At 59.8% G+C, this 26,311-nt stretch overlaps 4 protein-coding genes across 7 annotated transcripts; 1 reads left to right on the top strand and 3 right to left on the bottom strand.

The window, feature by feature from the left end:
• Nucleotides 1–181: 181 nt before the first annotated feature.
• On the bottom strand, nt 182–6,298 carry CTDNEP1 (CTD nuclear envelope phosphatase 1). Its single transcript, XM_080639968.1, has 8 exons — nt 5,902–6,298; nt 5,114–5,180; nt 3,545–3,663; nt 3,379–3,450; nt 2,334–2,450; nt 1,430–1,541; nt 578–662; nt 182–461 (listed from the first exon to the last, which is right to left on the bottom strand). The coding sequence occupies exons 1-8, from the start codon at nt 6,001–6,003 to the stop codon at nt 401–403; spliced, it is 735 nt and encodes a 244-aa protein (XP_080496094.1). The 5' UTR covers nt 6,004–6,298; the 3' UTR covers nt 182–400.
• Nucleotides 6,299–6,797: 499 nt separating this feature from the next.
• LOC308232738 (elongator complex protein 5-like) lies at nt 6,798–11,120 on the bottom strand (the record flags this gene model as incomplete). Of its 3 annotated transcripts, none has more annotated exons than XM_080639974.1 (7): nt 6,798–6,890; nt 6,975–7,165; nt 8,253–8,440; nt 9,644–9,849; nt 10,313–10,393; nt 10,530–10,590; nt 10,920–11,120. In XM_080639974.1, 7 exons carry the CDS (start codon nt 10,990–10,992, stop codon nt 6,812–6,814), a joined length of 879 nt encoding a protein of 292 aa, XP_080496100.1. In that variant the 3' UTR covers nt 6,798–6,811. The 3 variants fall into 3 exon arrangements, with proteins under 3 accessions (XP_080496100.1, XP_080496098.1, XP_080496099.1); XM_080639972.1 differs by having other exon boundaries at nt 10,530–10,586; nt 10,920–11,110; XM_080639973.1 differs by having other exon boundaries at nt 10,927–11,110.
• Nucleotides 11,121–11,148: 28 nt separating this feature from the next.
• Nucleotides 11,149–13,393, bottom strand: MED11 (mediator complex subunit 11). Its single transcript, XM_080639975.1, has 3 exons — nt 13,237–13,393; nt 12,188–12,318; nt 11,149–11,333 (listed from the first exon to the last, which is right to left on the bottom strand). Exons 1-3 carry the CDS (start codon nt 13,319–13,321, stop codon nt 11,196–11,198), a joined length of 354 nt encoding a protein of 117 aa, XP_080496101.1. The 5' UTR covers nt 13,322–13,393; the 3' UTR covers nt 11,149–11,195.
• A 209-nt stretch (nt 13,394–13,602) lies between these two features.
• Nucleotides 13,603–25,980, top strand: PELP1 (proline, glutamate and leucine rich protein 1). Of its 2 annotated transcripts, XM_080639970.1 has the most exons (14): nt 13,603–13,836; nt 14,259–14,323; nt 14,906–15,011; nt 15,954–16,103; nt 17,574–17,645; nt 17,766–17,825; nt 19,142–19,292; nt 20,247–20,376; nt 22,038–22,125; nt 22,217–22,305; nt 23,666–23,779; nt 24,217–24,366; nt 25,231–25,363; nt 25,925–25,980. In XM_080639970.1, the coding sequence occupies exons 1-14, from the start codon at nt 13,711–13,713 to the stop codon at nt 25,943–25,945; spliced, it is 1,455 nt and encodes a 484-aa protein (XP_080496096.1). In that variant the 5' UTR covers nt 13,603–13,710; the 3' UTR covers nt 25,946–25,980. The 2 variants fall into 2 exon arrangements, with proteins under 2 accessions (XP_080496096.1, XP_080496097.1); XM_080639971.1 differs by lacking the exon at nt 17,574–17,645.
• Nucleotides 25,981–26,311: the final 331 nt, after the last annotated feature.

Genomic DNA, 26,311 nt, shown 5'->3' with positions numbered 1-26,311 from the left:
GGATATTAAAAGGCCCCCCCCATTATTCGTCGTTCAAAGCGGTTTCGGGGGGGTCCCAAGAGCCCCCCCTATTAAGGGGGGCCCCCCCTATAGCACAGAGAGGCCGAAAACAGCGCGGGTGGGACGAAGGTCTTTTAAAAACAAAACGGGGGGGGGGAACCCCCCTCAATGTCCGTGTCCACAAATGGGGGGGGGGGGAGCCCCCATGTCCCGTGTGTCCCCCCCCCCAGCACCGATTTGGGGTGCGCGGGGTCGCTTCCCCCCCCCCCCCCCCCAGCGCAGAGTCCATTTCCCCCCATGAGGTGGGGGGGGTCCGAAGGCGCTGGAAGAGTCCATTGAGGTTGAAAGCGTGGGGGGGGTTCTTGGTGCTGGCACTGTCCTTTTAGGGGGGGGCTCGGTGTCACCACAGCCGGTGCTGGTGCAGGTTCCGGCTCAGCACGGAGCGGACGTCGGCGGTGAACCTGGAAAGGGGGGGGAGGCAGAAAACCAGGATGAGACCCCCCCCGGCATGGGTGTAATGGGCTCTCCCGACGTCTTGGACCCCCCCCATGGGTGCGTTGGTACGTCCCAATCTCACCTCAAGGCATCCAGCATAGGCAGGAGGTTGAGCAGCGCCGTGTCGCTGGGGTCACTGAACCAGGACTTGATGGGGATGGCGTTGTCTGGGGGGGGGCAAGGGGTTGTTAATGGGGGGGTAAAATAGAGGGGGTCAAAGGGGGCAGGTCAATGGGGGGGTAAAATGGGGGGAGTCAATGGGAGGGTTAATAGAGGGGTCCAATGGAGGGGGTTCAACGGGGGGGTTCCATGGGGGGGGTCCAATGGAGAAGTCCAATGGGAGAGTCCAATGGACTGGGTTCAATGGGGGGGTCCAATGGGGGTGTCCAATGGAGGAGTCCAATGGGAGAGTCCAATGGACTGGGTTCAATGGGGGGGTGCAATGGAGCAGTCCAATGGGAAAGTCCAATGGACTGGGTTCAATGGGGGGGTGCAATGGGGGTGTCCAATGGAGGAGTCCAATGGGAGAGTCCAATGGAATGGGTTCAATGGGGGTGTCCAATAGAGGGGTCCAGTGGGAGAGTCCAATGGAAGGGTCCAATGGGGGGGTCCAATGGAGGAATCCAATGGGAGAGTCCAATGGACTGGGTTCAATGGGGGGGTCCAATAGAGGAATCCAATGGGAGAGTCCAATGGACTGGGTTCAATGGAGGGATCCAATGGGGGTGTCCAATGGAGAAATCCAATGGGAGAGTCCAATGGACTGGGTTCAATGGGGGGGTCCAATGGGGGGGGTCCAGTGGGGGGGTCCAATAGAGGAATCCAATGGGAGAGTCCAATGGAAGGGTCCAATGGGGGGGTCCAATAGAGAGGTTCAATGGCGGGTTCCAATGGAGGGATCCAATGGGAGGGCTCAATGGGGAGGGGTTGGTACCTGGGTGGCTGCGGTAGGCGCCGGGGGAGTTGTCGAGGATGACGATGCTGGAGAGGTCGCTGTGCACCACGGACAGGTCCTTGATGTAACTGCCCAGCTCCAACGTGCAGTGCTTGGGGGGGGGGGGGGGGGGGGATTAGGCCCCGCCCCTTCCCATTGTCCATATTGGGGGCTAAGCCCCGCCCCTTACCCGCCGGCTCCTCCCCACCCCTGGGCTCAAGCCCCGCCCACAGCCTCGCTTTGAGCGCCAGGGCACCCCCCTCGCTTCCCATTGGACCACTCCTAAAGCCCCGCCCCTCTGAATCCCCGCCTCTCACTCTAAGCCCCGCCCCCTCCTTGCCTCCCTCCCGCCCCATTGGGCCCTTCCTAAAGCCCCACCCATCAATGCCACGCCCCTCTCTCCCCATTGGCCCCTTCCCCGCCAGCTCCTCCCCACCCCACCTCAAGCCATGCCCCCTCACCTCCCATTGGCCTCCTCCTAAACCCCGCCCCCTCTTCCCCACCCTTCAACCCCATTGGACCCTTCCTAAATCCCTGTCCCACCAAAGCCCCGCCCCTTCCCCTCAAGCCCCTCCCACCGCCCCTTCTGGCCCCGCCCCTCTCTCCCCATTGGCCCCTTCATAAAGCCACGCCCCCTCCCTTCCCATTGGCCCCTCTCCCTAAACCCCACCCCCTCTTCCCCTCCCTCCCACCCCATTGGACCCTTCCTAACGCCCCCTCCCATCAAAGCCCCGCCCCTTCCCCCTCAAGCCCCTCCTGGCCACGCCCCTCTCCCGCCATTGGCCCCTCCGAAAGCCCCTCCCCACCCCGCCTCAAGCCACGCCCCCCCTCCCTCCCCTCCCATTGGCCCCGTCGCGGCGCCGCTGCGTTCCGATTGGCCCGTCGGGGGCCTGGCCCCGCCCACCTGGCGGTAGTAGCGCCGGCTGAGGATGCAGCGGTTGTTGTCGAGCTTGTCGGCCACGGCGCTGCCGTAGATCTCCATGCTGGCCGTGAACACCACCAGCTCGTACCATTGGCTCACCTGCGGCGGGGGGGGGGGTTTGGGGTGAAAAGGGGGCAGTTTGGGGCTACAAAAGGGGGGTTTGGGGCTGAAAAGGGGGGCGTTTGGGGGCCGATTTGGGGCTAAAAAGGGGGGGTTTGGGGGCGGATTTGGGGCTAAAAAGGGGGGGATTTGGGGGCGGATTTGGGGCTAAAAAGGGAGGGTTTGGGGCTAAAAAGGGGGGGGGTTGGGGGGGCTTTGGATCCAAAAAGAGGGGGTTTGGGGAGGTGACTTGGGGCTACAAGGGGGGGGTTTGGGGCTAAAAAGGGGGGGTTTGGGGGCGGATTTGGGGCTAAAAAGGGGGGGTTTGGGGGCGGATTTGGGGCTAAAAAAGGGGGGTTTGGGGCTGAAAAGGGGGGGGTTGGGGTGATGTGGGGTTAAAAAGGGGGGATTGGGGGGAAAATTAGGGGCTAAAAGGGGGGATTTAGGCCTGAAAAGGGGGTGTTTTGCGGCAATTTGGCTGGATTTTGGGGTGGTTTAAGGTGATTTGCAGTGATTTTGGGGTGTCTTAGGGTGATTTTGGGGTGTTTTGGGGCGATTTGTATTGATTTTGGGGTGTTCTAGAGTGATCTGCACTGATTTTCGCATGTTCTAGGGCGATTTGCCTCGATTTTGGGGTGGTTTAGGGTGATTTTGGGGTGTTTTGGGGTGATTTTGGGGTGTTTTAGGGTGATTTTGGTGTGTTTTGGGGTGATTTTGGGGTGTTTTGGGGTGAGTTGCAGTGATTTTGGGGTGTCTTAGAGTGATTTTGGGGTGTTTTGGGGCGATTTTGGGGTGGTTTAGGGTGATTTTGGGGTGATTTAGGGTGATTTTGGGGCGATTTGAATTGATTTTGGGGTGTTTTAGGGTGATTTTGGGGTGTTTTAGGGTGATTTTGGGGCGTTTTGGGCTGGCTTCGCCCTTCACTCACCACCTCCAAGAAGAAATCCACGTGCGGCCTCTTGTGCACGAAGAACCTCACTGGGTGCTTGTCAATGACAACCTTCGGGGGGGGGGGGGGGTGTCAATGGGACCCCAACATCATGGAAACTCCCCCCCGATACACAATGGTTGAGCCCCCCCCCCCCCAGGCCCACCTTAAGGATGAAGTCCGGGGGGGTCCCGGGCCGCACCGTGGGGCGCAGGACCCCATCGTGGTGGGAATGGATCAGGGTCTCATCCAGGTCCAGCACCAGGATCTTCCGCTTGACCTGGTCTGAAAAGGGGCGGCGGGGGGGCCAACCCCGTTAAACTCAATGGGGGGGTCCCCTTAAACTCAATGGGTCCCCAAACCCCATTAAACCCAACGGGGAGGTCCCCACCCCCATTAAACCCAATGGGGGGGCCCCAAACCCCCCTTAAGGAGGTCCCCAAACCCCATTAAACCCAATGGGGGGGGCCCCAAACCCCCCTTAAGGAGGTCCCCAAATCCATTAAACCCAATGGGGGGGGTCCCCAACCCCATTAAACCCAATGGGGGGGGTCCCCAACCCCATTAAACCCAATGGGGGGGGTCCCCAACCCCATTAAACCCAATGGGGGGGGTCCCCAACCCCATTAAACCCAATGGAGAGGGTCCCCAACCCCATTAAACCCAATGGGAGGGGTCCCCAACCCCATTAAACCAAATAGTGGGGTCCCCAACCCCATTAAACCAAATGAGAAGGGTCCCCAACCCCATTAAACCCAATGGAGGGGGTCCCCAACCCCATTAAACCCAATGGGGGGGGTCCCCAACCCCATTAAACCCAATGGAGGGAGTCCCCAACCCCATTAAACCCAATGGGGGGGGTCCCCAACCCCATTAAACCCAATGGGGGGATCCCCAACCCCATTAAACCCAATGGGAGGATCCCCAACCCCATTAAACCCAATGGGAGGATCCCCAACCCCATTAAACCCAATGGGGGGGGTCCCCAACCCCATTAAACCAAATAGTGGGGTCCCCAACCCCATTAAACCAAATGAGAAGGGTCCCCAACCCCATTAAACCCAATGGAGGGGGTCCCCAACCCCATTAAACCCAATGGGGGGGGTCCCCAACCCCATTAAACCCAATGGGGGGGGTCCCCAACCCCATTAAACCAAATAGTGGGGTCCCCAACCCCATTAAACCAAATGAGAAGGGTCCCCAACCCCATTAAACCCAATGGAGGGGGTCCCCAACCCCATTAAACCCAATGGGGGGGGTCCCCAACCCCATTAAACCCAATGGGGGGGGTCCCCAACCCCATTAAACCCAATGGAGGGAGTCCCCAACCCCATTAAACCCAATGGGGGGGGTCCCCAACCCCATTAAACCCAATGGGGGGATCCCCAACCCCATTAAACCCAATGGGAGATCCCCAACCCCATTAAACCCAATGGGGGAGGTCCCCAACCCCATTACACCCAATGGGGGGAGCCCAAACCCCCCTTAAGGAGGTCCCCAAACCCATTAAACTCAATGGGGGGGGTCCCCAACCCCATTAAACCCAATGGGGGGGTCCCCAAACTCATTAACCCAATGGGGGGGTCCCCTGAAACTCAATGGGAGGGTCCCCAAACCCCATTAAATCCAATGGGAGGATCCCCAACCCCATTAAACCCCATAGGGGAGGTCCCCAAGCCCCCATTCTCCATCCCCATTGGGGTTCCCCCCTTTCCAACCCCCCCCCCCCACTCACTGAGGCGGTTCCTGGAGATGGGGGACAATGGGAGGACGTCGTAGCGCACGGTCTGGTACTGGATCACCTATGGGGGGGGACCCCAAAGTGAGGGGGGGGCACCCCCATAATGGAGGTGGGAGAGTCCAAAGCACACAGAAGGAGCCCAAAGGGGAGGAAGAGACCATTCCATGTGAAGGGGGGGGTCCGAAATGAATGGGGACCCCCCCCCCAATGGAGATGGGAGAGTCCAAAGTGAAGGGGGGGGACCCCAAATGAAGAGGCAGCCCCCCAATACCCCCATAACAAAGGGAGGCACCATCAAATATAGAAAGGGGGATCCCTAACTCCCCCCCCCACCGCCCACAATGGACCATTCCACACCCCCCCACCGTTATGGTGCCTTTCCCCCCGCAAAGCAGGCCCAAAAGCAGCAGAAATCGCCCCAAAACCGGTTCCCTCTCCAAAACCGACCCCCAAACAACCCAAAACCGGCCTTAAAGAACCCAAACCAGCGCGAATTCACCCCAAAATCAGGTCTCCTTCCAAAACCGACCCCCAAACAACCCAAAACCGGCCTTAAAGTACCCAAACCAGCGCGAATTCGCCCCAAAAGCGGTTCCCCCTTCAAAACCGACCCCGTTTCACCCAGTTTCAACCTCAAACCGGGCTCTAAAGAACCCAAAACAGCGCGAATTCCCCCCAAAACCGGTTCCCTCTCCAAAACCGACCCCAAAACAGGCCTTAAAGTACCCGAAACTGCCCGAATTCCCCCCAAAACCGCCTCCCCCCCCCCTCCCGGTACTCACGGTCCGCACTTGCCGCCGCAGCATGTAGAGAACGAAGCTCCAGAGCTTGGCGGCGAAGGCCACGAAGGTTCGGAGGCCCAAGAGGCACTGGGTCCGCATCATCCCGGTCCCGGCCCCCCCCGTCCCCCCGGCCCCGGTCCCCCCGGGCCGGCCCAGCTCCGCCAGCTTCGCGCTCCAGGCCCCGCCTCCGCCCCAAAGCCGACCCCGGGCCCCACGGGTGAGGCCCGGGGGAGGCGGCAGCGGCGGCACCGGGCGGGCAATGGGGAGCGGAAGGGAGCCGGGGTAGGCCTCGGGTAGGCCTCAAAGCGGAAGTGACGTTGGAAAGGGGGGGGGGGCTCCGCCGTTAACGGCGGCTTCGCCGCTCGCTCTCGCCGCCGCCGCTGGTGCCGCCGCCGGGGGTCACTTCCGGTGGAGCGCTTCCGGGGCGCGGGAGCGGCGCCAAGGAGACGGCGCATGCGTGGGGGGAGAGGCCAATGGGACGGGTTAAGGGGAGGGGGCGTGATCGCTTTAAGGGGCGTGGTTATGCAAATAATCACATTGTGGTTTATGAGGGGGCGTGGTTATGTAAATGAAGCCATTGTGGTCATGAGGGGGGGCGTGGTTATGTAAATGAGAGACGCCGTCTCCGTGAGGGGGCGTGGCCTAAGGGCGCCAGCGCCGGGTCCTAGCGCCCACTCGCTCTATCATAACCGCGCCGATGGCGGGGCTATGGGGTGCAATGGGGCTGGTTTGGGGGGGCTCTATGGGGCAGATTTAGGGCTGCCCCCCCCCGTACCACCCCATATTGACCGCACAATGACGGGGGAAGTGCAAAACACAGCGCCTTTATTGTGCCGTTTAGGTAGGTCCTACCAAAACCCCATGGGGTTTATGTAGGTCCTACAATAACCAAAAGGGGGGGGTGGTGGTGTCACACATCCAGGTCCTCATCCGGGTCCTCATCCTCGGGGGGGTCCGGGTCTATGGTGGGGACCCCTTGCATTGAGCTCCTGTATGGGGGGGGGGGGGGGAAAACTGGTTTGAACCGGTTTAAACTGGTTTAAACTGGGAAAAGGGGGGGGGCCCCCCATTACCTGAGCTCATAGGGGGGGGGCACGGCCGCGCGTGCTGCTCGCTCCGCCTCCGACAGCCTCAAGCGGAAGGTGATGGGGGGGGGCCCCCCGCAGGTTGTGGGGCTGGGGGGGGGGCCCCCTTCTCCCTCCATTGCCATTGCAGGGGGGGGCACCCCGAGGGTGCCATCGGGGTGCAGGGTGAAGGCTTCAGCCTATGCGGGGGGTCCAAAGGGGTTTGGGGGGGTCCAAAAGGGGTTTGGGGGGTCCAAAAGGGGTTTGGGGGGGTCCAAAAGGGGTTTGGGGGGGTCCAAAAGGGGTTTGGGGGATCCAAAAGGGGGTTTGGGGGGGTCCAAAAGGGGGTTTGGGGGGTCCAAAAGGGGTTTGGGGGGGTCCAAAGGGGTTTTGGGGGGTTCAAAAGGGGTTTGGGGGGGTCCAAAGGGGTTTGGGGGGGTCCAAAAGGGGTTTGTGGGGGTCCAAAGGGGTTTGGGGGGATCCAAAAGGGGTTTGGGGGGGTCCAAAAGGGGTTTGGGGGGGTCCAAAGGGGGTTTGAGGGGGTCCAAAAGGGGTTTGAGGGGGTCCAAAAGGGGTTTGGGGGGGTCTAAAGGGGTTTGGGGGGGTCCAAAAGGGGTTTGGGGGAGTCCAAAGGGGTTTGGGGGGGTCCAAAAGGGGTTTGGGGGGGTCCAAAAGGGGTTTGGGGGGTTCAAAAGGGGTTTGGGGGGGTCCAAAGGGGTTTGGGGGGATCCAAAAGGGGTTTGGGGGAGTCCAAAAGGGGTTTGGGGGCGTCCAAAGGGGTTTGGGGGGGTCCAAAGGGGTTTGGGGGGATCCAAAAGGGGTTTGGGGGAGTTCAAAAGGGGTTTGGGGGGGTCCAAAAGGGGTTTGGGGGGGTCCAAAGGGGTTTGGGGGGGTTCAAAAGGGGTTTGGGGGGGTCCAAAGGGGTTTGGGGGGATCCAAAAGGGGTTTGGGGGAGTCCAAAAGGGGTTTGGGGGGGTCCAAAGGGGTTTGGGGGATTCAAAAGGGGGTTTGGAGGGGTCCAAAGGTGTTTAGGGGGGTCCAAAAGGGGTTTGGGGGGGTCCAAAAGGGGTTTGGGGGGGTCCAAAGGTGTTTAGGGGGGTCCAAAAGGGGTTTGGGGGGGTCCAAAAGGGGTTTGGGGGGATCCAAAGGGGTTTGGGGGGGTCCAAAGGGGTTTGGGGGGTTCCAAAAGGGGTTTGGGGGGGTCCAAAAGGGGTTTGGGGGGATCCAAAGGGGTTTGGGGGGGTCCAAAGGGGTTTGGGGGGGTCCAACCCCCCCTTTAGCACTGACCTCGTGGGTGCCCCCCCCCCGGCGGGGCCTTGTGAGGACCCGGACGAGCCTTGGGGGGGGGTGGGGTTGGGGGGCGAGGGGGGGGGGCGGGGCCCCCCCCAGCACGAGCTGGGCGCTGGCCACGCCCCCCAGGGCCCGCAGCACGGCGGGGGGGTGGAGGTCCTCGTGCACCAGCGCCACCAAGCGGCCTGGAGGAGTGAGAACCGCAAGGACCCCACTGGGAACCCCCCCCGCAAACCCCATTGGAACCTTCTAAACCCCATTGGAACCTTCCAAACCTCATTGGAACCTTCCAAACCCCATTGGGACCTCCCAAACCTCATTGGGACCCCCCCAAACCTCATTGGGACCCCCCCAAACCTCATTGGGATCCCCCCAAACCCCATTGGGACCCCCCCAAACCTCATTGGAACCCCCCCAAACCCCATTGGGACCCCCCCAAACCCCACTGGAACCTTCCAAACCCCATTGGGACCCCCCCAAACACCATTGAGACCCCTCCAAACCCCATTGGAACCTTCCAAACCCCATTGGGACCCCCCAAACCTCATTGGGACCCCGCCAAACCTCATTGGGACCCCCCCGAACCTCATTGGGACCTTCCAAACCCCATTGGAACCTTCCAAACCTCATTGGGACTCCCCCAAACCTCATTGGGACCCCCCCAAACCCCATTGGGACCCCCCCAACCCCCACTGGAACCTTCCAAACCCCATTGGGACCCCCCCAAACCCCATTGGGACACCCCAAACCCCACTGGAACCTTCCAAACCCCATTGGGACCCCCCCAAACCTCATTGGAACCCCCCCAAACCCCATTGGGACCCCCCCAAACCCCACTGGAACCTTCCAAACCCCATTGGGACCCCCCAAACCTCATTGGGACCCCGCCAAACCTCATTGGGACCCCCCCGAACCTCATTGGGACCTTCCAAACCCCATCGGAACCTTCCAAACCTCATTGGGACTCCCCCAAACCTCATTGGGACCCCCCCAAACCCCATTGGGACCCCTCCAAACCTCATTGGGACCCCCCCAAACCCTATTGGAACCTTCCAAACCCCATTGGGACACCCCCAAACAACATTGGAACCTTCCAAATCCCATTGGGACCCCCCCCAACCCTATTGGAACCTTCCAAACCCCATTGGGACCCCCCCCAACCCTATTGGAACCTTCCAAACCCCATTGGGACCCCCCCAAACCCCATTGGAACCTTCCAAACCCCATTGGGACCCCCCAAAAACCCTATAGAGACCCCCCCAAACCCTATTGGAACCTTCCAAACCCCATTGGGACCCCCCCACACACCATAAACCCCCATTGGAATCCCTTTAACCCGCATTGCTCCCCCCCCCCCTCCCGTTGCAATGGACCCTTCCGGCACTGACCGGCCCCGGGCCCCCCCCCCAGCAGCCCCGCAATGGTCTGGCCCAGGCGGGGGGGGCGCATGCGCAGCAGGAGCCAGCTCAGGGAGTCCAGGAGCAGCGTGGGGGGGGGGCCCCCCCCCGGCCCCCCCCCGAGGGCCCCCAGGAGCCCCCCCACATCCATGGGGCAGGGGAGGGGGGGGGCCCAGAGGCTGTCGTGGTAACGGAGCCTGGGGGGGCAGAGGGGGCAATGGGGGGGGTCCATAGGGGTGAATGGGGGTCTATGGGGGGGTCTATAGGGGCGTCTATAGGGGGGTCTATGGGGGTTAATGGGGGGCAATGGGGGTCTATAGGGGGGTCTATGGGGGTTAATGGGGGGTCTATAGGGGTGAATGGGGGTCTATGGGGGTTAATGGGGGGGTCTATAGGGGTGAATGGGGGTCTATGAGGGTCAATGGGGGGGTCTATAGGGGTGAATGGGGGTCTATGGGAGTCAATGGGGGGTCTATAGGGGTGAATGGGGGTCTATGAGGGTAAATAGGGGGGTCTATGGGGTGAATGGGGGTCTATGGGGGTCAATGGGGGGGTCTATAGGGGTCAATGGGGCTCTATGGGGCGGTATGGGGTTCTATGGGGCTCTATAGGGCTCTATGAGGCTCTATGGGGCGCTATGGGGCTCTATGGGGCGCTCACCGCTGCTTCACATCAGGGCTCAACCCGGCCTCAAAGCGCTCCCGGGGGACATCGAGGAGGACGACGAGGACGGGCTCGGCCCTGGGGGGGGAAAGGGGGTCCTGAGCCCCATAGAGCCCCATAGAGACCCCATAGAGACCCCATAGAGCCCCATAGAGCCCCATAGAGACCCCATAGAGCCCCATAGAGCCCCCATAGAGCCCCATAGAGCCCCCACCTCTTCACGGCGGCCGTGGCAAAGGCCCGGAGGAGGCTGCGGCCCTCGCAGGCGGCGCTGTCTTGGGAGGGGAGACTGGGGTGAGCCCCATAGGGACCCATAGAGACCGCAGAGACCCCCATAGAGGCCCCATAGAGAGACCTCATAGAGACCCATAAAGAGAGCCCCATAGAGACCCATAGAGACCCCATAGAGCCCCATAGAGACCCCATAGAGCCCCATAGAGCCCCATAGAGCCCCATAGAGACCCCATAGATCCCCATAGAGACCCCATAGATCCCCATAGATCCCCATAGAGCCCCATAGAGCCCCATAGAGACCCCATAGATCCCCATAGAGACCCCATAGATCCCCATAGATCCCCATAGAGCCCCATAGCCCCCCCCTCACCCCGGACCAGAACGAGGCCGCGCGCTCCCCCCTCCACCAGCGCCTCCAGCCGCCCGCTCCTGGGCGCCGCCATCTTGGCTCCTCCCCTCTCTGACGCGCTCCCCGGCGCGCCGGCCGGCGCCTCCCGATGACGTCACCGTACGGCGGCGGGCGCCGCCATCTTTGCCGCGTAGGGCCCTGGGCGCCGCCATCTTTGCCGTGCGGCCCGGCCCGGCGCTTCAAAAATGGGTTGAAAAAGGGCGAAATCGGGACTTTATTGACACAAATCCGCCCCTTTCAGGCCTCCAGGAGCTGCTCGCAGGCCCGGGCCACGTCCCCCAGCTTGAGGCGGGCGTAATCGAGGCGGTTCAGGGCCATTTGGCAGCTCTTGCGGGCGCCGTAGGTGGAGCCCTCGTGGGGCTGCCCCGTGGCCACCTAGGGGGGAGAGGGGGCATCAATGGGGGTCCTATAGGGCATAAAGGGGGTCCTATAGGGCATAAAGGGGGTCCTATAGGGCACAATGAGCAGTCCCTACATGGACATAAAGACCCATATATCCCTATGCCTTCTATGGCGCCCTTATGCCCCCTATGGCACCCCTATGGCACCCCTATGGCACCCCTATGGCCCCTATGGCACCCCTATGGCCCCTATGGCATCCCTATGGCCCCTATGGCTTCCCTATGGCCCCTATGGCACCCCTATGGACCCTATTGCCTCTATGGCACCCCTATGGCCCCTATGGCACCCCTATGGTATCCCTATGGACCCTATGGCCCCTATGGCACCCCTATGGCCCCTATGGCACCCCTATGGCCCCTATGGCCCCTATGGCACCCCTATGGCCCCTATGGCACCCCTATGGCCCCTATGGCCCCTATGGCACCCCTATGGCCCCTATGGCACCCCTATGTCTCCTATTGCCCCTATGGCACCCCTATGGCTCCTATTGCCCCTATGGCACCCCTATGGCTCCTATGGCCTCTATGGCACCCCTATGTCCCCTATGCTCCCTAAGACCCTATGGCATCCCTATGCCCCCTACGGCATCCCTATGGCCCTTATGGCCCCTATGGCATCCCTGTGCCCTTTCTACTCTCTGTGCACTCTCTATGGCCCCTATTGCCCCTATGGCATCCCTATATTCTCTATGTCCCCTGTATCCCCTATGTCCCCACTATCCCTTATGTCCCCTATGTCCCTTATACCCCCTATATCTCCTATGGCCCCTATATCCCCTATACCCTCTATACTCCCTATACCCCCTATATCCCCTATGCCCCCCGTACCTGGGTCAGGTACCGGATCTGTGCCGAGAGCTCGGCCTCCACCTTGAGCACGGCGGCGCTGAACTGGGCGGCCTGGCGCTCGAGGAGCCGCTCCCCCGGCTTCTCCTTGGACAGCTCCAGGATCACCAGGCCTGGAATGGGAATGGGATGGGGATGGGGATGGGATGGGATGGGGATGGGGATGGGATGGGATGGGGATGGGGATGGGATGGGGATGGGGATGGGATGGGGATGGGGATGGGGATGGGATGGGGATGGGGATGGGGATGGGATGGGATGGGATGGGGATGGGATGGGGATGGGATGGGATGGGGATGGGATGGGATGGGGATGGGATAGGGATGGGGATGGGATGGGGATGGGGATGGGATGGGGATGGGATGGGGATGGGATGGGGATGGGGATGGGATGGGGATGGGATGGGGATGGGGATGGGGATGGGGATGGGATGGGGATGGGATGGGGATGGGATGGGGATGGGATGGGGATGGGGATGGGGATGGGATGGGGATGGGGATGGGGATGGGGATGGGGATGGGATGGGGATGGGGATGGGGATGGGGATGGGATGGGGATGGGATGGGATGGGGATGGGATGGGATGGGGATGGGGATGGGATGGGGATGGGATGGGGATGGGATAGGGATGGGGATGGGATGGGGATGGGATGGGGATGGGATGGGGATGGGGAGGGGATGGGACCAAGGGGGCCGGATGTGACCCCTGGGCTCATATAGAGGGGGTTCTTTACATCCCCCCCCATAGGGCTTATACAGGCGGGTATAGACCTTAGCGGGTGGGGTGGCCACGCCCCCTTGTGCTTGGCCACGCCCCCTTGCGCCTTGACCCCTCCGCTCCCCCCAAGCCACGCCCCCAATGCAATCCCCTCCCACTGAGCCGTGGCCACGCCCCCTGCCCGCGGACCCGGCACCCACTAAGCCACGCCCCCTCCCGTCACCATGGCAACCGGTACCCCTCAAGCCCCGCCCCTCAGACAGCGCGGGAACGCCCGTCGGAAGCCCCGCCCCTCCCGCCGAGGCCCCGCCCACCCGCGCTCTGCAGCGCCGCCGCGATCTCCCGCTCCAGCTCCTCCAGCACCCGCAGCCGGTCGTTGGCCACCGCGTACCCGGCCATGGCCCCGCTTCCGCTTCCGCCTCCCGCTTCCGCTTCCGCCTCCCGGTTCCGCTTCCGCCTCCCGGTTCCGACCGCCGCGGCCCTGCCCCGCCCCGCCCTCCGCGCATGCGCGACGCAGCGCGACGCGGCCGCTCTGGGCGGCGTCTCGGTGGTGCGCGGTCCTCCAGCCCTTTCCGTCGCGCTAAAAATGACCCCAAATCGCACCGAAACCACCCAAAATCGCCTCAAAGTCACCCGAAATCACCCCAAAATGACCCAAACCCGCCCGGAAACGGCCCAAAATCACCCCAAAGGCTTTTATTTCACCGGTTACCGGGTCTTGGAGGGGCGGGCGGGGATTGGCTCCGCCCCTCCGGCGCGCCCTGACGTCATCACGCTGCGCCGGCAGCATGGCGGCAGGGTGCGCGGCGCGCTCGCCGGGCGCGGCGCTACTGGAGGCGCTCAGCGCGCTCCCGCCGGCCCGGGGCGCGCTCCCGAGGCTCGTGCGGGGGCTCCGGGACAGCGCCGGGACCCAGGTAGGGGCCGGGACCTCCCCCCCCAGAGCCACCGGTAACGGGGACACCCCCCCCCCCCCCAACGATGGGTTGGTTCCGGCCCAGCGGAAGGCCTGACCCCCTCCCGATACCACGTGACCCCCCGTAGAGACCCCGTGACCCGCCCCATTGGGCCCCATCGACCCCCCCTCGTGACCCACTGACCACCCCAATGACCCCCACTTTTGGTGACCCTTGACCCCTCCCGGTGACCCTTGACCCCCCCAATTGATCCCCTCATTGACCGTCCAACCCCACATTGACCCCTCCTTGACCTCTGACCCTCAAGTGACCCCCCCTTGACCTTTAACCCCCCCAGACCACCCCCTATTGAGCTCCCCGTTGACCTCTGACCCCCCATTGACCCCCGCATTGACCTCTGCCCTCTGATCACGTGACCGCAGAGCGCTCAGGCCATTGGTGGCCTCGTGGGGGTCACCAGCGCCCGCCTCAGCTCCATGAAGACCCGGTGAGTGGCTGCTGCCTCGGCCAATCAGAAGGCGCCGTTCCTCCCCCTCCTCCTCCTCATTGGCTGCCGGTTTAAGGGGGGGGGGGGAGGGGCCAGGGAACGTGAGGCAGGAGCCAATGGGAATGCAGCGTTGGGGGGGTGGGGGCGTGGCTCGGTCAGTAACCAATGGGAGCGCGCGGCGGTGCCCTTGGCTGTTTGCACAGGGGGTTGGGATGAGCCAATCAGAAGCGGTGTCTTTTGAGGGGCCGTATTCCAGCTCTGTTTCTCATTGGCTGGTTTATTATGGGGGAGTGGGGGGGGTAGGCGATTGGGCAGCCAATCAGACGCTACTTCAGTGTAGCGCTGCCCCTCATTGGCCAATGGGCTTTGGGGAGGGGGGCGTGTCCTTGTGCCCCACCCATGAGCTCCCGTTCCCTATTGGCTATGAGGTAGGGCAGGCAGCCAATCAGCACGCAGGTGGCTGGCGCTCTGCGAGCCGGCAGCCAATCAGACGCTACCTCAGCAGAGCGCTGCCCCCCCCCATTGGCCAATGGGCGCGGGGAGGGGGCGGGGCTTAGCCCGCCTCAGCCAATGGCCTTGCAGGTTCGAGGGGCTCTGCCTCCTCTCGCTGCTGGTGAGCGAGAGCCCCACGGAGCCCTTTACCCAGCACTGCCTGGGCTGGCTGCGGGCCCTGCAGCACCTCCTGCAGGTACGGGGGGGCCCTATGGGGCTGGGGGGGTCCTAATGGGGTCCCCAATGGGGTTTGGGGGGTCCTATGGGGCTGGGGGGGGGCCCTATAGGGTCCTCAGTGGGGTTTGGGGGGGTCCTATGGGGTTAGGTTGAGCTCTATGGGGCTATGGGGTCCCTATGGGGTCCCCTATGGGGTTTGGGGGGGCCCTATGGGGCTGGGGGGTCCTAATGGGGTCTCCAATGGGGTTTGGGGGGGCCCTATGGGGCTGGGGGGGTCCCTATGGGGTCCTCAATGGGGTTTGGGGGGTCCTATGGGGGTGGGGGGGGGCCCTATGGGGTCCTCAGTGGGGTTTGGGGGGTCCTATGGGGTTATGGTCGAGCTCTATGGGGCTAGGGAGTCCCTATGGGGCTGGGGGGGTCCTAATGGGGTCCTCAATGGAGTTTGGGGGGGACCCTATGGGGCTGGGGGGGTTCTAGTGGGGTCCTCAAGGGGGTTTTGGGGGTCCTCAAGGGGGTTCTATGGGGCTGGGGGTGCTCTTAATGGAGTCCCAATGGGGCCTGGAGGTCCCTCTGTTGCACCCCATAGGGATGCTCTCTAGGACCCAGCGGTGTTCACTGTGTCCCCCCCCATCCACAATGGCATGATCCGGACCCTACCATTGTGCTGGGGGTGCCGGTGCTGCTGCCGCCATAGGGATGCTTTATAGGACCCAGCGGGGTTCACTCTGTCCCCCCCCATCCACAATGGCATGATCCGGACCCTACCATTGCGCCGGGGGTGCCGGTGCTGCTGCCCCCATAGGGATGCTTTATAGGACCCAGCGGGGTTCACTCTGTCCCCCCCCATCCACAATGGCATGATCCGGACCCTACCATTGCGCCGGGGGTGCCGGTGCTGCTGCCCCCATAGGGATGCTTTATAGGACCCAGCGGGGTTCACTCTGTCCCCCCCCCCTCACAGTCGCAGGACCCGGCCCCTACCATGGCGCTGGGGGTCCTGGTGCTCCGGGACCTGCTCCGCTTCTCTTCCCAACTGCCCGAGCTGGCGCGGGACATCGGCACCGACCACATCCCGGGCATGCTGACCTCGCTGCTGGCCCTGCGCCCCGAGGTAGAGCGGTTGTCGCAGGTTATATAGGCGTTGTAGAGGGTCATAAAGAGGTTATATGGGGGTTATGGGGGGTTATAGAAGGGCTATAGGGGGTTATAGAGGGGTTATGCGGAGGTTATATAGGGGTTATGTGGTGTTATGTGAGGTTATATGGGGTTATAGGAAGTTATATGGAGTTATATGGAGGTTATGGAGGAGTTATATAGGGGTTATGTGAGGTTATATGGGGTTATAGAAAGTTATATGGAGTTATATGGAGGTTATGGAGGAGTTATATAGGGGTTATGTGAGGTTATATGGGGTTATAGGGAAGTTATATGGAGTTATATGGGGGTTATAGAGGAGTTATGTAGGGGTTATGTGGGGTTAAATGGGGTTATAGAGAGGTTGTATGGAGTTATATGGGGGTTATAGAGGAATTATATAGGGGTTATGTGGGGTTATATGGGGTTATAAAGAGGTTATATAGAGTTATATGGGGGTTATAGGAGCATTATATAGGGGTTATGTGAGGTTCTATAGGGTTATAGAGAGGTTATATGGAGTTATATGGGGGTTATAGAGAGATAATATAGGGGTTATGTGAGGTTATATAGGGTTATAGAGAGGTTATATGGAGTTATATGGGGGTTATGTAGGGGTTATATATGGGTTGTATGGGGTGTTATAGGGGTTATGTAGGGGAAATAGGGAGATTATACATGGTTGTAGAAGGGTTATGCGGGGTTGTATAGGGGTTATAGAAGTTATATGGGGAAATAGATTGTGTAGGGTTATAGAGGGTTTATGTGGGGTTTAGGGGGTTATATGGGGGCTATATGGGGTTATAGAAGGGTTCTGTGGGGTTATATAGGGGTTATATGGGGTTATATTGGGGTTATATGAGGTTGCATGTGGGCTTATATGGGGAAATATAGGGGTTATATGTGATTAAAGGGAGGTTATAGGGGGCTATAGAGGGGCTATATGGGGTTACAGGAAGTTTGTATGGGCTTATATAGGGATTCTGTGGGGTTAAATTGGCCTTATATTGGGGTTATATGGGGTTCCATTGGCATTGTATGCATTATAGTGGGGTTATATATGGGGTATATGGGGGCTGTATGGCGGTATATGAAGGCTATATGCAGCTATATGGGGTTGTATGGGGGTTATGGGGGTGGTTGGGGGGCTATATGGGGTTACATGGCACTATATGGGTGGTATATAGGCTTACGTGAGCGTTACATGGAGCTCTATGGGGCCTATATAGATCATATGAGCATTAAACGGTGCTATAGGGCGTTTATATAGGGCCATATAACAGTTACATGCCGCTCTATGGCCCTATATAGGCTTAGAAGGGCTTCAAGGGCCCATAGGGGGTATTCAGGGCTGCTCACCTCCATTCCGGGCTCCCCATAGCCCCTATGGGCCCCTATGGGGCTGTGTTTAGGGGGGGGTCCCTAACCCTGGCTGCCCCCCCCTAAGTGCGAGGTGGCCACGCTGGAGGGCATCAAGGCCTGCATGAGCTTCTACCCCCGGGCCTGCGGCTCCATGCGGGTAAGAGACCCCCTTAATGGGGGGGGGGGGACCCCCAAATGGTAGGGTCCATATTGGGGGGGGTGTCCCCCCTTTTCCACCCCCCCCCCCTCATTGAGCCCTATCCCGGTATTCCCATAGGGAAAACTGGCAGCCTATTTCCTAGCCCGCATCGACTCCGACTCCCCCCAAGTGCAGCAGGTAAAGGGGGGGGGGTGTAATTTTGGGGTCCCAAAATTAGGGCGTTTGGGTCATTTTGGGCTGGTTTCCAGGGTTTCGGGGCCGGTTCGGAGGGGTCTAGGTGGTTTTGGGGTGGGTTTGGGGCTGGTTTGGGGCTGGTTTCAGCCGGTTTACCCCTGGTTTAGCTACGCGCTGGTACCCCCACCGAGCTGCAATCTCTCCCTTGGGCTCCAGAGGGCGCTTTAGGGCTGGTTTTGGGCTCATTTTGGGCTGTTTTAGGGTCATTTTGGGCCGGTTTAGCTCATTTTGGGGTCATTTTGGGGGGTTTAGGGGCTGTTTTGGGGTGTTTTGGAGTGGTTTTGGCCATTTTAGGGCTGTTTTGACCCGTTTTCCCCCTGTTCCATTGGGGGTGTGAGTGCTACCCGCTGGTACCCCCACCGAGCTGCAATCTCTCCCTTGGGCTCCAGAGGGCGCTTTAGGGCTGGTTTTGGGCTCATTTTGGGCTGTTTTAGGGTCATTTTGGGCCGGTTTAGCTGATTTTGGGGTCATTTTGGGGGGTTTAGGGGCTGTTTTGGGGTGTTTTGGAGTGGTTTTGGCCATTTTAGGGCTGTTTTGACCCGTTTTCCCCCTGTTCCATTGGGGGTGTGAGTGCTACCCGCTGGTACCCCCACCGAGCTGCAGTCTCTCCCTTGGGCTCCAGAGGGCGCTTTAGGGCTGGTTTTGGGCTCATTTTGGGCTGTTTTAGGGTCATTTTGGGCCGGTTTAGCTCATTTTGGGGTCATTTTGGGGGGTTTAGGGGCTGTTTCACGCCATTTTTGGGGTGTTTTAGGCAGTTTTGGGCTGTTTTGACCCGTTTTTCCCCTGTTCCATTGGGGGTGTGAGTGCTACCCGCTGGTACCCCCACCAAGCTGCAGTCTCTCTCATGGGCTCCAGAGGGCGCTTTAGGGCTGGTTTTGGGCTCATTTTGGGCTGTTTTAGGGTCATTTTGGGCCGGTTTAGCTGATTTTGGGGTCATTTTGGGGGGTTTAGGGGCTGTTTCACGCCATTTTTGGGGTGTTTTAGGCAGTTTTGGGCTGTTTTGACCCGTTTTCCCCCTGTTCCATTGGGGGTGTGAGTGCTACGCGCAGGCGCCACCACCGAGCTGCAGTCTCTCTCATGGGCTCCAGAGGGCGCTTTAGGGCTGGTTTTGGGCTCATTTTGGGCTGTTTTAGGGTCATTTTGGGCCGGTTTAGCTGATTTTGGGGTCATTTTTGGGGTTTGAGGGGCTGTTTTACCTCGTTTTCGGGGTGTTTCGGGGTGGTTTAGGGCCGTTTTGACCCGTTTTCGCCCCGTTTCAGCTGGCGTGCGAGTGCTACGCGCTGGTGCCGGCGCTGGGCCGCGGCTTCTCGCAGGGGCTGCGGCACACGGAGGGGTGGCAGCAGGAGGTGCAGGGGCTCCTGGCCACGCTGCACGCGCTGCTCGGCGAGCTCTACGAGGGCTGCGAGAGCGGTAACGGGGCCTATGGGGCTCCATGGGCTGTCTAGGGGGGGCTATGGGGTGTTTATGGGGGTCTGTGGGGGTCTTATGGGGGTCTATGGGTGTTTATGGGTGTCTATGGGGGTCTATGGGGTGGCTATGGGGGGCTATGGGGTGTTTATGGGGGTCTTATGGGGGCCTTATGGGGGTCTATGGGTGTTTAGGGGGGTCTATGGGGGTCTATGGGGTGGCTATGGGGTGTTTATGGGTGTCTATGGGGTGTCTGTGGCGGGCTATGGGGTGTTTATGGGGGTCTATAGGGTGTCTATGGGGGTCTTATGGGGGTCTATGGGTGCCTACGGGTGTTTAGGGATGTCTATGGGGGTCTATGGGGTGGCTATGGGGTGTTTATGGGTGTCTATGGGGTGTCTGTGGCGGGCTATGGGGTGTTTATGGGGGTCTATGGGGTGTCTGTGGCAGGCTATGGGGTGGCTATGGGGGTCTATGGAGTGTCTATGGGGGTCTTATGGGGGTCTATGGGTACCTATGGGTGTTTAGGGGTGTCTATGGGGGTCTATGGGGTGGCTATGGGGGTCTATGGAGTGTCTATGGGGGTCTTATGGGGGTCTATGGGTGCCTACAGGTGTTTAGGGGTGTCTATGGGGGTCTATGGGGTGGCTATGGGGGTCTATGGGATGTCTATGGGGGTCTATGGGATGTCTGTGGGGGTCTATGGGGGTCTTACGGGGGTCTATGGGTGCCTACAGGTGTTTAGGGGTGTCTATGGGGGTCTATGGGGTGCAATGGGGCAGGGGGACCCAAATGAGGGCTCTATGGGGCGCATAAGGAGACCCCTAGGGTGGGTTTGGGGGGGCCTATGGGGGTCTAAGGGGGTCCAGGGCCCCCCCCAGGCTGTGCTTGGGGTCCCTATGGGGGGGCCCTTGGGGTCCCTTTGGGGTCCCCACCCTTGACACCCCCCCCCCCCAGAGCCGCTGCCCTATGAGGGGCCGGGGGTGGAGCTGCTGCTCCCGCCCCCCCCCGACGGGGACCCCGGCGTCAGCCTCACCCTGCACAACCGCTTCTCGGGGCTGGCGCGGGTGCTGCAGCTGCTGCTCAGGTACCGAAACTGCCCCGAATGCACCCAAAATGCACCCAAAATGGCCCCAAATGCACCAAAACGGCCCAAAATACACCCAAAATGGCCCCAAATGCACCAAAACGGCCCAAAATACACCCAAAGTGGCCCCAAATGCACCAAAACGGCCCAAAATACACCCAAAATGGCCCCAAATGCACCAAAATGGCCCAAAATACACCCAAAGTGGCCCCAAATGCACCAAAACGGCCCAAAATACACCCAAAATGGCCCCAAATGCACCAAAACGGCCCAAAATACACCCAAAATGGCCCCAAATGCACCAAAACGGCTCCAAATGCACCCAAAATGCACCAAAACGGACCCAAATACGGCCAAAATGCACCAAAATGGCCCAAAATATGCCCAAAATGCACCAAAACGGCCCAAAATGCACCAAAATAGCACAAATGCACCAAAACGGCTCCAAATGCACCCAAAATGCACCAAAACGGCCCAAAATGCACCAAAACAGACCCGAATACGCCCAAAATGCACCAAAATGGCCCCAAATGCACCAAAACGGCCCAAAATACACCCAAAATGGCCCCAAATGCACCAAAACGGCTCCAAATGCACCCAAAATGCACCAAAACGGACCCAAATACGGCCAAAATGCACCAAAATGGCCCAAAATATGCCCAAAATGCACCAAAACAGCCCAAAATGCACCAAAATAGCCACAAATGCACCAAAACGGCTCCAAATGCACCCAAAATGCACCAAAACGGACCCAAATACGGCCAAAATGCACCAAAATGGCCCAAAATATGCCCAAAATGCACCAAAACGGCCCAAAATGCACCAAAATAGCCACAAATGCACCAAAACGGCTCCAAATGCACCCAAAATGCACCAAAACGGCCCAAAATGCACCAAAACAGACCCGAATACGCCTAAAATGCACCAAAATGGCCCAAAATACGCCCAAAATGCACCAAAACGGCCCCAAATACACCCAAAATTCACCAAAATGGCCCAAAATACGCCCAAAATGCACCAAAATGTCCCCAAATGCACCCAAAATGCACCAAAATGGCACCAAATACACCCAAAATTCACCAAAATGGCCCAAAATACGCCCAAAACGGCCCCCAAACCCTCAAAATACACCCAAACCCACCCCAAAATACACCCGAACCCCCCCCAAAGCACACCCGGAACACCCTGAAACCACCCTGAAATTCAGCCAAACTACACCCGAAACACCCCAAAACACCCGAAACACCCCAGAAAACACCCAAACTACACCCGAAACACCCCAAAACAAACACCCAAACTACACCCGAAACACCCCAGAAAACACCCAAACTACACCCGAAACACCCCAGAAAACACCCAAAGTACACCCGAAACACCCCAGAAAACACCCAAAGTACACCCGAAACACCCCAGAACACCCGAAACACCCCAGAAAACACCCAAAGTACACCCGAAACACCCCAGAACACCCGAAACACCCCAGAAAACATCCAAACTACACCCGAAACACCCCAGAAAACACCCAAACTACACCCAAAACACCCCAGAAAACACCCAAACTACACCCGAAAAACCCCGAAACACCCCAGAAAACACCCAAACTACACCCGAAACACCCCCGAATCGCCCCAAAGCACACCCGTAACCCTCAACCCCTGCAGCAAGGAGTTCGTTGCCGCGGTGACGGTGCCGGTGCAGGACATCCTGGACCTGATCGGGCGCGCGCTGAACATCACTCCCAAAGCCATGGTAACGGGGGGGACCCCGAGGACCGTCCCATTGCGTGCGGGGGGGGGGAACAGCCCCGGTTATGGGTGTTGTTCCTCCCCCCCCCGCACAGAGCGTGGTTGGGGACGGAGCCTTGAGGCTGCTGCTGCTGCCCGCGGTGCACTTGGATGCGTTGGATGTGCTGGAGGCGCTCGTGGTGGCGTCAGTGGGGGGGGATGATGGGAATGGGATGGGAATGGGGGGGGAATGGGGGGGGAATGGGGGAAAATGGGAATTGGGGGGGGAAATGATGGGGAAATGGGGGGGAAGTGATGGGAATGGGGGGAAAATGGGGGGGAATGGGGGAAAATGGGAATTGGAGGGGGGAATGGGGGGAAAATGGGGGGAATGGGGGAAATGGGAATTGGGGGGGAATGATGGGGAAATGGGGGGGGAATGGGGATGGAATGGGAATTGGAGGGGGAAATGGGGGGGAATGATGGGGAAAATGGGAATTGGGGGGAAAATGATGGGGAAATGGGGGGGAAGTGATGGGAATGGGGGGGAATGGGGATGGAATGGGAATTAAGGGGGGAAATGGGGGGAATGGGAATTGGAGGGGGAAATGATGGGGAAATAGGGGGGGAATGGGAATTGGGGGGAAATGATGGGGAAATGGGGGGGAATGGGGGGGAATGGGGATGGAATGGGAATTAAGGGGGGAAATGGGGGGGAATGGGAATTGGAGGGGGAAATGATGGGGAAATGGGGGAATGGGGATGGGAATGGGGGGAATGGGAAATGGGGGGGAATGGGGGGAAAATGGGAATTGGGGGGGAATGATGGGGGAATGGGAATGGGGAGAAAGAGGAAATTGAGGGGGGAAATGGGGGGAAATGAGGGGAAAATGGGAATTGGGGAGAAATGATGGGGAAATGGGGGGGAATGGGAATGGAGGGGGGAAATGGGAGGGAATGGGGGGAAATGGCAAATTGGGAGGAATGGGGGGAATTGAGGGGAGAATGGGAAGAGAATGGGAAATGGGAGGGAAATGGGGAAGAAATGGGAACAGGCAGGAAATGGAGGGGGGAATTGGGAGGAAATGGGGATTGAGGGGAAAATCAGGGGGGATGGGGAAGAAATGGGAAATTGGGGGAAAATGGGAAGAAATGGGAAATGGAGGGGGAAATGGGAAGGAAATGGAGGGAAATAAGGGGAAATGGGGAGGAAATGGGTAGAAATGAAGGGAAATGGGGAGGAAATGGGAAGAAATGAAGGGAAATGGGGAATTGGGGGGAAATGGAAGGAAATAGCAAGTTTTGAGGAGAAATGGGGAGAAATGAAGGGGAAAGGGGGCAAATAGGGTATATGGGGTATGCTGGGCTGTTCCATGTTCCTCTGGGGGGGGGGTGTCCATGTGTGGTGGCTTCCATATGGATCTAGGGGGATCCATGTGTGTCTGGCTACGTGCATATGGGTCTGGGAGTGTCCATATGGGTCTAGGGGGGGTCTGGGGGGTTCTATATGGGTCGGGGGGGGTCCCACATCGCCCCTGATCCCCCCCCGTCCCCCCCCGTTGTAGGTGTGGTGCGCGCCTGGTGCGCTGGGGCAGCGTCTTGGCCCGGCTCTTCCCTCAGGTGCTCAGTGCCTGGAGCGGGGCCCGCGAGGCGCTGCCGGGCCAGGAGAAACCATTCGGGTACTGGGGGGGGGGGGGTTCGGCGGGGGTTTGTGGTGTCTAAACGGGGTTTGGGGGGTTTAAAGGGGGTTTGGGGGTGCTGGAAGGGGTTTGGGGGTGTCTATAGGGAGGTCTATGGGGGGTTGGGGGGGTCTTCCTGACAGGGGGGCATTTTGGGGTGTCCTTAGTGAAGCGGGGGGACCCCTGCAGGGAATGGTAGGGTCCGGGGGGGGCTGTGTCGGTGTCTCCTGGGCGAGTCCAAGTGGGATGTGGGGGGGGGTCCGTATTGATTGGGGGTGTTTGGATGGGCTTTTATGGGTATAGGGGGGGATTTGGGGTGCGTTTATCCAACAAGGGGGGGCTTTGGGGTGCCCTCAGTGTGATTTGGGGGTCGATGGGGGGTATTGACCGCCCGTGACCCCCCCTTTTCCCGTTGTCCCCCCTCCCTCCCCGTTCAGAGAGGTGCGCGCCCGCCTGTACCGGGTGCTGGAGCTGTGGGTGCAGGTGGCCGGGGCCTCCTCCGGGCTCCTGCAGCACCCGGGGGCGCCGACGGAGGCGCTGCTGAGCCACCTGATGGGAGACATCGCCCCCCCTGCGACAGCCTGCGGGTGAGACCCCAAAAACACCCCAAAACCACCCCAAAGTACCACAGAAATAGCCCAACGCACCCAAAAGTACCACATAAATAGCTCAAAACACCACAGAAATAGCCCTCAACACCCCAACCACCACAGAAGTAGCCCAAAATGCCCCAAACCACCTCAGGAATAGCCCAAAATACCACAGAAATAGCCCCAAACCATCCCAAAATACCACAGAAAGAGCCCAAAACACCCCAAAACGTCCAAAAATCACCCCGAAAGACCCAAAAATACCACAGAAATAGCCCAAAATACCCCAGACCACCCCAAAATACCACAGAGAGAGCCAAAAATACCCAAACCACCACAGAAATAGCCCCAAACACCCCCAAACCGCCTTTTGTCCCCATTTTTACCTCAACTTGCACCCAGACCTCCTTTTTCCCCCATTTTTAACCCCAACCACCCCAAAAACCCCATTTTCCTACCAATTTTACCTCAGTTTTACCGGTTTCACCCCAAACTCCTCTTTTCCCCTCGTTTTTACCTCAAGCACCCCCAAAACCCCCTTTTCCCCCCATTTTTGGGCCTTCCCCCCTCAAACCCTCCCCAAAACCCCCTTTCCCCCCTTTTTCACCCCCAACGCCCCATTTTCCCCCTGTTCAAACCCAAAACCCCTGGTTTTCACCCCAAAACCCCATTTCCCCCCATTTTAACCCCAAAACCCCCCCTTTTCCAACCGAAAACCCCATTTTCCCCCAATTTTAACCCAAAACCTCCCTTTTTCACCCCAAACCCCCAATTCCCCCCCAGTTTTACCCCAAAACCCCCCTTTTTCACCCCAAACCCCCCCCCATTGTAACCCCTCTTTCTTGCCCCCCCCCCCCATAGCTCAAGGCTGAGGCCAAGCCCAGCGCTCCCAAGCGCCCCAAACTGGGGGGGGGCCCGGATGGGGACCCCCCCCCCCTGCACCGCAAGCAGGAGCCAGCGGCCAATAGCGACGTGTGCAGGGCTGCCCTTAAAGGTATTGGGGGGGGGCACCCCAAAACCAGCCCCCTCTGCACCCTATAGGGTTCTATAGGGACCCCCCCATACCCCTAATATAGGGGGGACCCCCCTATAGCTTCAATGGAAGAGTCCAAAGCGCCATAGAGGGGTTTGGGGGGGTACCAATGACCCATGGAGGGGGGGGGAACAAGGGGCCCCCCCTCCAATGGGTTCAATGGAAGAGTCCAAAGCGCCATAGAGGGGTTTGGGGGGTATCTATGACCCATGGGGGGGGGGGAACAAGGGGCCCCCTCCAATGGGTTCAATGGAAGAGTCCAAAGCGCCATAGAGGGGTTTGGAGGGGTACCAATGACCCATGCAGGGGGGGTAACAAGGGGACCCCCCCAATGGGTTCAATGGAAGAGTCCAAAGCGCCATAGAGGGGTTTGGGGGGGTACCAATGACCCATGGAGGGGGGGGGAACAAGGGGACCCCCCCAATGGGTTCAATGGGGGGTCCCCATGAGCCATAGAGGGGTTCGAGGGGGGGCATTAAAGGGGGACCCCCACGACCCCCACTTTTCTGTGCCCCCCCCCAGCGCTGCGTCGGATCATCCTGACGGGGGGGTCATTGATAAAGGAGGAGATCCATAGGGTAAGGGGGGATCTATGGGGCTGGGGGGGTCACTATGGGGGGGTTAATGGGGGTAATGGGATGGGGGGGTCACAGGGGCTGGGGGGGGTCCTATGGGGTTGATGGGGGGTAATAGGGGATAATGGGGGGGGTCCATGGGTGTCAATGAGGGCTTAATGGGGGGGTAATGGGGGTCAATGGGGGGGTCCATGGGGGTCAATGAGGGGTCCATGGGGGTCAATGTGGGGGTAATGGGGGTCAATGAGGGGGTCTCTGGGAGTTAATGAGGGGGTAATGGGGGTAAAGGGGGGGTCCCTGAGCATCAATGGGGGGGTCAATGGGGGTGTCCATG

Source organism: Psittacula echo, assembly GCF_963264785.1.
Source record: "Psittacula echo genome assembly, contig: SCAFFOLD_171, whole genome shotgun sequence".
Taxonomy (NCBI): domain Eukaryota; kingdom Metazoa; phylum Chordata; class Aves; order Psittaciformes; family Psittacidae; genus Psittacula; species Psittacula echo.
The sequence above is the reverse complement of the archived record's forward strand: the minus strand, read 5'-3'. Positions and strand labels throughout refer to the sequence as shown.

Bases quoted from the DNA above. Each gene is read 5' to 3' on its own strand.
- CTDNEP1 (XM_080639968.1), bottom strand. From the start codon at position 6,003: ATGATGCGGACCCAGTGCCTCTTGGGCCTCCGAACCTTCGTGGCCTTC. The intron at 2,451-3,378 runs GTGAGTGAAGGG...CCCCCGCCGCAG, and splicing joins TGGATTTCTTCTTGGAGGTG to GTGAGCCAATGGTACGAGCT. The intron at 1,542-2,333 runs GTGGGCGGGGCC...CCCCCCCCCAAG, and splicing joins GCCGGCGCTACTACCGCCAG to CACTGCACGTTGGAGCTGGG.
- MED11 (XM_080639975.1), bottom strand. From the start codon at position 13,321: ATGGCCGGGTACGCGGTGGCCAACGACCGGCTGCGGGTGCTGGAGGAG. The intron at 12,319-13,236 runs GTGGGCGGGGCC...TTCCCATTCCAG, and splicing joins GGCGGCGCTGCAGAGCGCGG to GCCTGGTGATCCTGGAGCTG. The intron at 11,334-12,187 runs GTACGGGGGGCA...TCTCCCCCCTAG, and splicing joins AGATCCGGTACCTGACCCAG to GTGGCCACGGGGCAGCCCCA.
- PELP1 (XM_080639970.1), top strand. From the start codon at position 13,711: ATGGCGGCAGGGTGCGCGGCGCGCTCGCCGGGCGCGGCGCTACTGGAG. The intron at 14,324-14,905 runs GTGAGTGGCTGC...ATGGCCTTGCAG, and splicing joins CTCAGCTCCATGAAGACCCG to GTTCGAGGGGCTCTGCCTCC. The intron at 22,126-22,216 runs GTAACGGGGGGG...CCCCCCGCACAG, and splicing joins ACATCACTCCCAAAGCCATG to AGCGTGGTTGGGGACGGAGC.